We start from the raw sequence: 13,118 nt of genomic DNA on the forward strand, positions 1-13,118 counted from the left end.
TTCCGTTCATTCATCAGTTGGAGCGGTGGGGGGAGGGGGGGCATGGGTGTGGGTGGGTGGGTGTGTTGGGGGGCAGTAAGGGGGTGTTGCAGCCTCGACTCACGGTGCCATCTCCACACCAACCTTCTTATCAATGGACGTGACGTCAGCACTGCCTGCAGCTGACGGGTGGGGTGGAGTGGGGGGGGGGAGTAGGGGGAGTTGCGGTCACGTGGTGCCACTGAGGGGTATATACAATAAAGTTGCGCTGGCCGTGGTGCTGAAAACATTCACTAAATGCTACATTAGATGCCTACATGAACACAATTCATCACCAATAGTTTTTTTTATATTCTTAAATGTCGCGCACAGGCTGAGAAGAAAAGACAAGAAGAAGAATAAGAGAGTTAAATTCTCTCCAAGTCTTGATGAGATTATAATCTTGGTTTTACTTTGAGTTTTTGACCACTTGCCCACCCCACTAGTGGAACCTCCAGGTAGGTGTTCTTGTCACCTCATTCATGCATTCATTCATTCATTCATTCATCAAGTGTGTGATTATTAAAGCCTCACTCTCGTTGTCAAGTAACGCGCACATGTGACCATTATTGTGCTTGATTTCTTACCGCCTTTGCAATTCAATATCTTTCAAATAATTCATTCAGTGTGTTATTTCAGTGTGGTATTTATCTAGAAAAAACAGCAATTAAAAATTTGTAATATATATTAAATATAATAATGTTGTATTAATAATTGTAGACGAAATGTTTTGTTATTTACCGTTTTGAAGCCAGGTGTCAAAGCTTGAAGCCACTCGAATGCACCGATTTGATTGGGGAGAAATAAGACGTGCACACGCAAAATTCGTTTTCCGCTCGTGCGAAAGACAACATTTTTCAAATCAGTCGTGTCTATTTGGAACGGAAGCAAAATCGGCCTATGACCGCGCATCAATTTGCAGCTTTTGAATGCAATTAGCGAGTCGTAAAGCGGCTCGAACGGGTCGCGGCGTGGATTTGTTTCGTTGCACAAAATACTGGCGCACATTATCAACATGGAAATTCGGGAAAATTGTGCTGCTGTGCGGACAAATTTAGTCTGCATTCCTCCAGAGCAGCCAGGCGGGCGGGAAAAAACGTGGCCGCGCAACGAAAAAAAAAAAGACAGTAGCAGTATTTTTTTTTTTTTTTACTGACAGCACCCGCTCTCCTCCTGCACGGGGGCGAGAAATAAGGGTGGGGTGGGGGTTAAAATTGACCATGCAGCTAATTTGCTTTATTGTTGGAGCGCTCAGTGGCCGCAGCAGCAGGAGGATGAGGATGATGATGATGAGGAGGAGGAGGAGGAGGAGGGGGGTTAAAATAACTCAAGCGTGGCTTGCAGCTTTTACGCATGACTTCCACGCGTGTGTGCGTGTTCTGCGTGTTGCCATCGCTTTGACGCACATGTGCGACCACGGATTTCTTTTTTTTGTGCGTGTCTTTTTCTATTGTGCCGTTTGACAAACACCAAGAGATGGCCGGTGCGCGCGCCCGGGCTTTGCGGGCTCAGGGGAGGAGGTGAGACTTATTTTACAAACGCGGTCCAAAAGATACAATTTAGTCTGCACGCGACGATGAATTGAGCTGCTTAAATAATCAATGTGTTGTTGGCGATCGAGCGGAGACGAGGGGAAAACACACGCACACAAAATTGGCTCCTTTGCGCCAATTCCTTGCGCAAAAATAATTTCTCCTGCGATCGCGCACATGGAAATGTTTGTCCAATAATGCCAAGCTGCTTGTGAGCAAGGCGGAGATGTCCATCCACAAAGTAAAGACACATTTTCAAGTAGCCAAAGCACTGAAGGGGAAATTAAAGTACGCCTACATGAAGGGAAGTTCAATATTAAAAAATGTAATTCAAACATTGCTTCCCCATTTAGACATGCCGCACTGATTTAGGGAAAATGCTGTCAATCATTTCACAGTGAAACGTTTCTTTACAATCATCCCACTGTTGTGGAAATGAAGACTGTGCCTTGCAGTTCTTTTACTTTTTAAAATATTGTCATTAATGACATGGCGTCTAACTGTGCTGCTGGCCCGTGTCTTCTGTCCTGCAGGTGCTTCACCTCCCTCCTGCCAGTTCTGCACGGTCATGACCTGTCATCACGCCCCTCCTTCAGCCCGACTCTTGCTATTGGTCCTGCTCAGTGTCACTCCACGGCTGGTCGGCACCGCCCCCGCGTGGGCTGAAGGAGGGGAGGGCGGGGCGGAGGGGCACATCCATGCAGACAGCAAAGAGGACCGCCTCGCCCCCTTTCTCCTTGCCCAGGGCCATGCTGGCAACACGTCGCAGGACCAGCAGAGGTCGGACCAAGAGACAGACCCAGCGCGGGTGCTCTCTATCCTCCTGCGGGCTCTAGATCAACCGGGGAAGGGACAAGAGAGGACAGGTGGCCCGGGGGAGGAGGACACTCAGAGCCGGGAGGAGTCGCCCGCTAGCGAAGGCTTAAAGGGCGATGAGATAAGGAGCGGGCAATCGGAGGCGGGGCCAGAAACTGATAATGCTATCAAGGAGCTCATCGCAGGCCGCTTGACGGCTGCTCAGGGTAATGACTTTGAGGAGGACCAGGACAGAGGCCACCTGGGCGGCGACGTTATCGAGGAGCAAGGGGAAGAGGAGGAAAAGGCGGAGAAAAATGAGGCGGAAATCTTCCTAGATGTGGCCACATCCGACTCCTCCTCCCAGGGGGATGATCTTTCCCTGCAGCGCAAAATACGAGGCTACTTCCAGAACATTGACTTGGGCCTCCAAGACAATGAGATCCTGCCTCCCCTGAAGGGCTACAAAGCATACAACACACAGCTGGCCCGGGCCGGCAAGAAGCTCCACTGGCAGGAGAACGGCGCCACCAACGGGCCCACCAAGGGGGGCAACTTCATGGATGACTTTGAGGACGAGGGCGGGGTGCTGGAGGAGGAGGTGGAGGAGGAGGACGAGAGCCTTACCCGCATGGAGGAGGAGGCCAGGGCACGGGCTGAGAAGCAGGAAGTGCTCCGGCAGCAGGAGGAGGCGGAGCGGGCCCGCGAGGAGGAGCAGCGTTTGGCGGACATCGCCTCCGACATGCTGCTGCAGTACATGGACCGCAAGCAGCAGGCCTTCATGAAGCCGCGGCAGAAGAGCAGCAACACGGCCGAGGACAAGCGATCTGAGGAGGTCCTCCCGGACGAGGATGATCTGGACCAGCAGATGATCGATAGGCTAATCGAGATCAGCAGCAAGCTGCACCTGCCGGCCGATGATGTCATCGAGATCATCAGCGACGTGGAGGAGAAGAAGAAGAAGAGGAAAGAACTGCAGCAGCAGCAGCCGGCCATCGTTGCCAAGCCTGTCATGCCGCGCTTCAGGCCTCTCGTTCCTCCCCCTCTGGTGGCACCGCCCATTTACCACTACACGGCCTCCAAAAACCCCAAGAAAGCCCCTTACAAGTACAAGTCCATGAAGAAGTGGCAGAAGGACAAAGTCAAGTCGCACAAGCAGGACTACTGGTACCAACCTCAGAAGCAGATGGACTACTGGTACAAACCCCAGAAACAGTTTCTCGCCTTCCCTTCCTACCCGTACTACCAGAAGCCATACCGGGCGTACTACCCTGTTTATTTCCCTTACCCCAAATCGCAGTACTATGGCAAGCCCCCTCCCGCCAGAGACCAGCTCTTCAGCCCCCAGGAGCTCGACCTCCAGGGCCCGAGGCGCAGGCACCGAGATGGGGGCAAGAACCGGGGTCAGGGTTGGAGACAGCGACCGGCGCCTCGAATGCCCGTCGCCGCCCCTTACATCTCTAACTATATCCTCCCTCACCCACGGACCTACCAGCCCCTGCCGCCCCCGAAGCCGCTGGCCCCGCCCCGGAGAGGTCGGCGGCCCCCGTACTACTATCCACACGACACACCGGGAGACGACTACGAGGAAGACGGCCTGGTGCCTCAGCTGGACAGTGAGGAAGAGCTAGAGAACTTTATCGAGAGAATCTACATGAAGCGCAGAATGTACTGAGGGACCACTTTCTTTTACGTGGGACGTTTGACCCATCGGAGGGGGCGGACAGATGTGGGAGGGGCTGGCTAGCAAGTGAGGGGATAAAACTAGGAACAAGTTGGCGTTTAAGGCGAGTTATGATGGTCCAGATGCGAGATTGTGGTTAGTTTAATTCACTCTGTGTGTTTTTGATTTTGTTGTTATTAGGTTCGGTCAGGGTCAGGTGACCCTGCCAGCGCCATGTTTACATTTGGAACCAGAACATACGGCGGCGTACGTCCGCATTCATTCAGGTCAAACTGATGCGTACACGCACACACACACACACACACACACACACACACACACAATCATGTTTACAACATCTCTTTGTACGTCACATTGCAAACCTGATTTATGAGGAGTATAAAAAATGACAACAAGCCTTTTGTTATATCGGATTTGTGCTGGTGCCTTTCTCACTTGGGATTGGAGGAAACAGCAAAGAACAAGAAAAGGTGCCACAAACACACATCTTTTTTTCTGATTTTTCCTGAATTTTGCCTTACGCACTACAGTCATCCCTCGTTTATGGCGATCCACTGGTTCCAGACCGGGCCTTGATAAATGAATTTCCACGGAGTAGGATTTCTTATTTATATATGGAATATTCTGGTAGTTGGAGCACAGAACACCTTCTAAATACGTTTTTTTTTTTACGTTATTAGAGCCCTATAGACATGAAATAACACCCCTATAGTAACTTTTACACTCCTTTTAGCCAATATAGTAGACATAAAATAAGCCATTTAAAACCTAAATAAGTCATAATGAAGACTTTGCATTGGGAGAGTCACACCGAGTACTTCCTGAAGTGGCTATTGTCTCATCGGTGTAACATCACTGACACCTAGCGACTAGTGTAGAGTACTGCATACCAAAGACGTGTATATACAATGCGTCTTCTGAATATCTTATATTTCTATTTTAGTTCATTCAGCCATTTTTATGCTTGAGAATGCTTGATTTAGGCCAGAAATACCTAAAATTTGCTTAAATATGCATAGTCTATTGATATTAATAACATCAATATAATTCTGTTATACATTATTATATTAATATGCATATACTCGCTCCCTCCACCCGGTCACTGTTGGTGTGTCCCTGGGCAAGACACTTCACCCGCCTTGCCTGCAGTGCTGCCCACACTGATGTATGAATGAGTGAATGAATGTTTGGCGGTGGTCGGAGAGGCCGTAGGCGCGAATTGGCAGCCACGTTAGACTACCCCAGCACAGTTCGTTTTACAGATGTAGATGACCACCACCAGTGTGTGACTCAGTGAATGAATAATGGTTTCACTTCGTTGTGAAGCGCTTTGGGTACCTTGAAAAGCGCTGTAAAAATCAAATCCATTATGATAATTATTATTATAATTTTTTTAAACAAAACAGCGCAGATTTGAGAAAAAAAACGTGATAAGAGTGAAGCCGTGAAATTTGAAGCGTGAAGTGGCGAGGGACGACTGTATTCGCTCATCAGCAAACCCTGCGGACCCCCCAAAGCACAAACCTAAACAGTAAACACTTCCGACCTGGTGGGCCGAGGGTTCACAGTCATTATGCTATGGCAATGCATCAGACTGGACACATATCTGCTTCATACAAAAAAATAATAACGCAACTTTATGTGTTTGACCATCATTTTGCTGTACTGTATTGTATTTTTGATTTTTTTTTTTTTTTTTTTTTACTTAAAAAAACTACTTGAAGTCTGCCGCCACTGCATTTTTTTGTTCATTTCTTGAATTCATCGAAGAGTTTGCGGCCCGGGAGTCAGGGATTGTGTTTAAAAAAAACAAACAAACAAAAAAAACACACATTAAATGCACGTCTTTTTACTTGCATCTTAAAAAATGAACAAAAAAAAGAACCAAAAAAAAAGAGAAAAATAAAACCGTGTGGAGAATTCAAGATGGCTGTTTTCTCTGATTAAGCTGTCAACATGAAAAAAAATGAAATAACAAAAAAAAACCATCACAATGAGACGACGCCATCTGTCTTTGTCACGAGGAGAGTGTTTGTCGTTGATGTCACCTTTAGATAGTAAGATGTACAGTGTGAAATAAACATGCCCGTGCAATGTGTAAATAACAGCATGATGATTACTAGTTTTGCTATACTATCAAAATAAAAGCAATTATTTTATTAAAGCTCAGTTTTTTTAATGGCTTTCTGCAGTGCTATGTTGTACAGGAGGGCGTCAGTCAGGACAGGAAGACAGTCAAGAGGCGGGTTAATGTTAATATTATTAATATACCACGAAAGAGCTGATGTCTCAGTCGTTAGGAAAACGCATGGAACAGACAAAGAACAAGAGACGAGAGAGTGTGGGGAAAAAAACCTGTAAAAAGGCAGACTGAGGGAAGCGGTAGCTGCAGTGATTGATGAGTCACATGATTGGTGCATGAGTCATCCATCTGTACATTTCACTGCAGGACCACACACACGCACACACACACCCACACGTTTCTATTACTTTGGAGGACATTGCACTGACTTGCGTTCATAACCTCACCGTCACAAGTCACCACGTTAAAATTAACCATTTTCAGGACTGAGGCAACACACACACACACACACACACACACACACACTATGCACATGTCTTCCTCATGTGCACAAACACTGCACAAGCAAGTCAAAGATCCTGCTCAATAAATATTTCCTCATATTGACATTTTTGGCCTTTCAACACTGTACAGAGGTGTCCAAATCACAGCCAGGGGGCCATTTGCAGGTCGCAGCTGTTTTTTTATTGGCCCACGGGCAAGAAATATACAATATATATTGGGGCTGTCAATGGATTAAAATATTCAGTTGTGATTAATCGCATTTTGTCCATAGTTAGCTCGTAATTAATCACGGCTAGAAAGACGTTTTTATCTAAAATACGTGTACCTTTGAAAGATCATTTTAAAGTTTTTAATAGACCTATCAACATAAGACTGGATCATATGTTTGCTTCATGCAAATCTTTGTTTATTAGACCTTCTGTTTTTTTTTAACAGCTCAACACAAAATGGAGCTCAATGTAAAAAAAAAAAAAAAAAGCAAACAATGTACAACAAGTAGACATTGGTAAGGTCAACCGACCATCACTGAAATATAATTCTCTTCAAGCAAATCATCTCACGAAAAATGATTGTGACCAACGTTACAAATGAAGGTTTGCAAAAACAACCAACCGACAAAGTGAAAGGAAAACATGGTGTTAGAGAAATAAATATTGACAACTGACACAGAAGAAAGCGCTGAAGAACAGTCAGTAGTTTCCAGAACTAGGAGTGCGTGCCTGAGTAGTGCAGTCAGGCTATGCTGGACCTTATACTTCCAAACGCTTCCTTTTACACACACGTTTATTACACCTTTCGTGGTCTGGCGACTTCAGCAGCGTGAATGTATGACACAACATGCAAGCACAAATGCTAATAAAGTCCCTGGCGAGCCTCTACTGCCATCTCATTCACCTTTGTCCCCACACACTAGGTGATGCAAGCCCTCCAAATAGCTGTCCTCGGCTATGCCTGCCAGTAACTACAGTAGCAGGTCGTACGACGTACTACGTTGACAAGCGTTCCCGTTTGTGGCTCAACATTAACTGCAACACTGCTGTGTTTTCTCAAACTACGGCGTGGGCCAAGGGTCAAACAGGGCGTGCGCACTTTAAGCGCGTCCCAAAAAAAAAAAATAGTGGCGTTAAAGGGAATTTCTGTTAACTCGTTATTATCGCGTTAGCTTTGACAGCCCTAATACACTCCTGATCAAAATCTTAAGACCAGTTGAAAAATTGCTAGAATTTGCATTTTGCACATTTGGATCTTAATGAGGTTTTAAGGAGAGCTACAATATGCAAAAACAAGAAGGGGGAGTGAGACAAAAAACATTTGGAACTTGTAATTCAAACAAAAAAAAACAAAAAACAAAACTGAAATAGGTTGTTTATCAGCTGACCACAAGCTATAAAAGCCAAAATCTGCTCAAAATGTTCATTTTCTGTCAGGCATTCACTCTGTCATGCCCTCCTGATGGCTAAAGAAGCTTTCTCTTTTTCAATGTGGTGGGATTGTGGAGCTGCATAAGCAAGGCCTCTCGTAGCGTGCCATTGCTGCTGAGGTTGGGAGCAGTAAATCAGTCATTCTTAATGTTTTGAAAGATCCTGAGCATTATGGAACAAAAAAGTCAAGTGGTAGACCCAAAAAAATCACACCTGCGCTGAGCCGGAGGATCCGGTTGGCTGTCCATCAAGACACAGGGCGGTCTTCCACCCACATTAAGGCCCTTACTGGTGCCGACTGCAGCGCAATAACCATCACACGGCATCTCAAAGACCTCGTCTCCTTCAACGCCACAAAAGTGCCTGTTTAGACTTTGCCAGGGAGCATCAAACATGGGACATTGAAAGGTGGAAAAAAGTTTTATTCTCTGATTAGAAAAAATTTAACCTTGACGGTCCAGATGGCTTCCAACGTTACTGGCAGGACAAGGAGATCCCACCTGAGATGTTTTCTACAGTGGAGGGGGTCTATCATGATCTGGGGTGCTTTTTCATTCAGTGGAACACTGGAGCTTCAGGTGTGCAGGGTCGTCAAACGGTGGCTGCTTACGTGCAGATGTTGCAGCGGGCATCCCTCATGATGAGGGCCCTCGTCTGTGTGGTAACAGCTGGGTTCTTCAACAGGACAACGCTGCAGTTCACAATGATCGCTTGACCAAGGACTTCTTCAGGGAGAATAACATCACTCTTTTGGACCATCCTGCATGTTCCCCTCATTTAAATCCCATAGAGAACATTTAGGGATGGATCAAGGGAAGTTTATAAAAATGGCCATCAGTTCCAGACAGTTGATGCCCTTGGTGAAGCCATCTTCACCACTTGGAGCAATGTTCCCACTAGCCTCCTGGAAACACTCCCATCAAGCATGGCCAAACACATTTTTGAAGTGATTAACAAGAACGGTTTAACTACTCATTACTGAGTCCTACTGAGAACATTTTTGTTCTGGTTTGGAGTTTTTTGTTATTTTTTTAGCAAATTTTTCAACTGGTCTTAAGATTTAAATGAGGAATGTGTACATACTGTAACTAAAACTATGAAAAACAACAGCAAAAATGGAAAAATCAGCTGTCATTCTTTATAAGAATAAAGTCAACATATTAAGAGAAAAAAAAAATTCTAATGAGGAAAAAGTCACTATTTTACGAGAATAACGTAATGTTATGAGGAAAAATGTTGCAATTGTTGTACCATAAAGTTGAAATATAAAAAATAAAGGCATTCCTTTTTAAAAGTCGTAATATTATGGAAAAAAACAACAACAAAGCAAAATTAGGTTGTGAAAAAGTTATAATTTTACAAGAATAACGTCAAAATATTTTGGGAATAAAGTCATAATTATGAGCAAAATTTACAAAAAGACAGTAGAAATAGTTGGAAAAAAACTGCAGCTGAAATGGGAAAAAGCAGCTGTCATTTTACGAGAATAAAGTCAAAATATTAAGAGAAACAGAGATTTAAGAGAATAAACTTGTAATATTATGAGGAAAAAAATAATGTCATTTTACTATCATAGAGTCAAAATATTAAAGAAAAATGCGTATGTTTTAAAAGTTGTGATATTATGAGAAACAAAACAAAATAAAAATAAAGTTTCCTTTTTTTGGAAAATTAGGTTGGAGAAAAAAGTTATAATATAATGGGAATAAAGTCAAAATATTATGGGAATAAAGTCATAATGTTATGAAAAAATTTAAAAAGATTATTTAAGAAAAAAGTCAAAATATTTGGAAAATAAAAGACCAGCAAAAATGTGAAAAAAGAGCAAAGAGTGAAGTTGATAATAGGCTTTTTCACTGATATGACAAGGCTGAGATGCAGTTTATATGTAACATATTAGCATATCTGCATGTTTTCTTTGACAAAATATCAAAGTGACAAAGTTGCATCCTTTAATTTTTCACTATGTGGCCCTCGCTGGGAAAACCTTTGAACACCGTGTGCTAACTGCTTGTGATGATGGACAGTGGTTATGGTAGCACTTCCTGCCAGTCCATTTAGCTTATTAGCTTGCATGGTTAATGCCTAGTAATGTTGGCATGTTGCTATGGCCTGCTTTCCTGGAAGTGTGTCTATTTTCGAGCTTGTTGTGATGTTTTGTATTGTTTTGTTTTCAACGCTCCTGGCAGCACTCTGGCGTTACGTCAGCTGGAGGAGGAGTTTGCAGTTACTTGGAATATTCCGGGAAATGAAACCACATCAAGGGGGATTTTATGGTTCCCGACGTAGCGCTAAAATCACACCATGACGATGCCATCTCGTGAGTTTTGTACTACTGTATGTAGTTAAGTACAGTGGAACCTTGGGTAGTGTACATTTTGCAGTTAGTGTACAACAAGACGCCCTTAAGTCCACCTGTGTTGTTAATTTGTTTTTTATCAGAAAACGTCCTGGTTAGCATCCTAGTACCTTGCTAATACGTGGAAACAGAAAGTGGAAATCAGCGCCGTCACCTCGTCTACGTTGTCATCAGCAGGTCGATTCTGTAGTTTGTTGCTAACTAACACAGTCATGCCACAAGTCTCTGCTTTTCTTCTCGATCACGGATGAAAAATAACCTACCATGGGGCCAAAAAAAGAAAGTGAGAATCGCAATTAGAAAGAAGAAATCAAACAAAGGTGGTGTCCGTGTTGATCTCTCTTCTTCTCCTCCGTTGCTGTTCGTCATCGCCGTGTTTGTCAACAATCTAGTCTTCTATCAAAGTAAAAGTGACATTAAATGTTCATTTATCCCCTTCATTGGTCATTTATATTTATTTATATGCATTTACAATTGTTTTCTGTTTGAAAAACTAGAAAATGGTGTTTTGTATTAATATTTTGGGGTGTCTGGAACGGATTAATTGGATTTTCATGATTTCCAATGGGAAAAATGGATTTGGTTAAGAGTTTCAGTTACAGTCAGACCTTCTGGAACGGATTAAATAGCTAACCAAGGTTCCACTGCATTTTTAAGTCAGCTTTGTGTTGGCCGGCCTTTGGGTGCACCCGTCATAAGCTCTTGAAAATCTGCCACATATTGTCTCCTAGCGTGTGTGAGCATTGTCTCAATAGAAAAAGCCTAAACACCCATACAGACATGGTGTGAGCATCGTGTGTGTGTGTGTGTGTGCTACCTTTATTGAGGTCTCACGCTGACAATGACACGCTGCAGCCTTCTTTTGGACAGCCTGGATGGTCGCTTTTCGACTTCAGAAACAGACCTAAAAAATGAATTGAACTTGAGACGTCAACATGGGCCAAAAATGGTATCTCATTTGTCATAACCCAGGGGTATCCACAATCTGGCACCTCAAGCTCTCTGCTCTCTGCTTTTCTTTTGATCACGGCTGCAAAATAAGGCAAAATGGAGCCAAAGAAGTTGCAAGTGGCAGCATTTTGACAAAGAAGGAAAGAAACACTATTGAATTCAAGAAATAACTCACAACAAAACAGGAAGGTGGTGTCCGTGTTGATCTCGCCGCCACGTTGTGTCTTTGTCTCCCACTATCACGTCTTCAGAGAAGGTAAAAGAACCATTAAATGTTCATTTATCCCTTTCATTCAGCACTTATATGCATTTAGAACGGTTTCCTGCATGTAAAACTATCATTGTAAAACTATAAAAACACGCTTTGTGTTCACATTTTTGGGACTTGTTGCGAAACTGTGTTAGCAAACAACTACAGAGTCAATCGTTGATGACATAAACGATGACTTCCGCTTCCTGTTTCCTTGTATTAGCAGGCTAATAGGATGCTAACAGGGACACAGTTGGACTCACGCAGTGTTTTAACATGATAAGACATTTTGTACGCTAACCAGAAAATGTGCACAAACTGAGGCAACGTTTTTGTGTACATTTTCAATGTTAACCAAAAAACACGTGGGACGTACACTAGCCAAGGTTCCACTGTACAATAATCTCTTGTTTATCGCGGTGTATCCGGTGTCGGTTTGGAAAATGAATTTCCGCGAAGTACGATTCATTGAAAATTTAATATTTTGGTACTTTGATCATAGATAACGACCTTCTAAATATATTTTTTAACATTATTGGAGCCCTCAAAATGTATACCTAATAAATATACAAATGTATATCAATACGAGTTTAAAATGAAAAAAACAACATTTTAAAGTTTTCCCATAAGGAATTTCGTATGAGGAAAGCGTTTTATTGGAGGACAAGCAGCATAGAAAATGGATAGATGGTGCTGCAGTGCTGCCTCTGTCCACCAGAGGGAGCCAGAGGAGCCCAGAGGCTGACATCATTGCAGCGCCCCATGAATGTGTTGCGTCTAAACATGGTTTTTAACATTATTGGAGGCCATTATTCATAGACATGAAATAACGCAGACACAGATGTAATAACAATAAATATTTAAGACATGAATAAGGCTTGTGCTCGTGTGTGTCGCTGTAAATGTGTTCTTGTTCCCTAGCTAGGGGAGCTGAGGGAACGGCGGACAGGAAGTAACGTCGGGGGTTCAGCATTGCGTTTCGAGCTTGGCGTGGGTAACGGCCACAACAGTAGCCCATGTTAGGGATTTACAGTATGTGCCTGCTGTTCTGGCGATCAAGTCTGATGCTTGTGTGTCATCCAACATTACAGTAACATTACTGACACCTAGTGACCAGTGTACAATACTACATATCATCACAACATCTTTGAATGTGTCTTCTGAATACCTTACATTTGCATTTTACTTCATGTAATCATTTTTGTGCTTAAAAATGCTTAATTTCGTCAAAAAATAATGTAACATTTGCTTAAATATGCGTAGGTTTGGACGAATAATTCAAAGCGCAACGCGAAGAGGTCTTTGTAATGTGCAGGTGTACCTAATGTCGTGTCCAGCGAGTTTTAGGCTGTTGATTGATCACATCAGACATCTCCCATCAAACAGCTTTTCAGGAACAAGCAGTGTTTTGCTTGTGTGTTCTTTTAGCGACAAAAAGCGATATTATGCCTCATTGAAGCGAGCTCTCAGCAGCCATTAAGACGTCACGAGCAGGGCAGCGAGGGCCTTTCCAGTCTTTGT

At 43.6% G+C, this 13,118-nt stretch overlaps 1 protein-coding gene across 2 annotated transcripts; it reads left to right on the forward strand.

The window, feature by feature from the left end:
• The first annotated feature begins 254 nt into the window (after positions 1-254).
• si:dkey-175g6.2 (uncharacterized) lies at positions 255-5,732 on the forward strand. Of its 2 annotated transcripts, none has more exons than XM_054754943.1 (2): positions 255-476; positions 2,084-5,732. In XM_054754943.1, the coding sequence occupies exon 2, from the start codon at positions 2,119-2,121 to the stop codon at positions 4,018-4,020; it is 1,902 nt and encodes a 633-aa protein (XP_054610918.1). In that variant the 5' UTR covers positions 255-476; positions 2,084-2,118; the 3' UTR covers positions 4,021-5,732. The 2 variants fall into 2 exon arrangements, with proteins under 2 accessions (XP_054610918.1, XP_054610919.1); XM_054754944.1 differs by lacking the exon at positions 255-476 and adding an exon at positions 1,305-1,538.
• Positions 5,733-13,118: the final 7,386 nt, after the last annotated feature.

This window comes from Dunckerocampus dactyliophorus, chromosome 16 (genome assembly GCF_027744805.1).
Source record: "Dunckerocampus dactyliophorus isolate RoL2022-P2 chromosome 16, RoL_Ddac_1.1, whole genome shotgun sequence".
NCBI lineage: Eukaryota > Metazoa > Chordata > Actinopteri > Syngnathiformes > Syngnathidae > Dunckerocampus > Dunckerocampus dactyliophorus.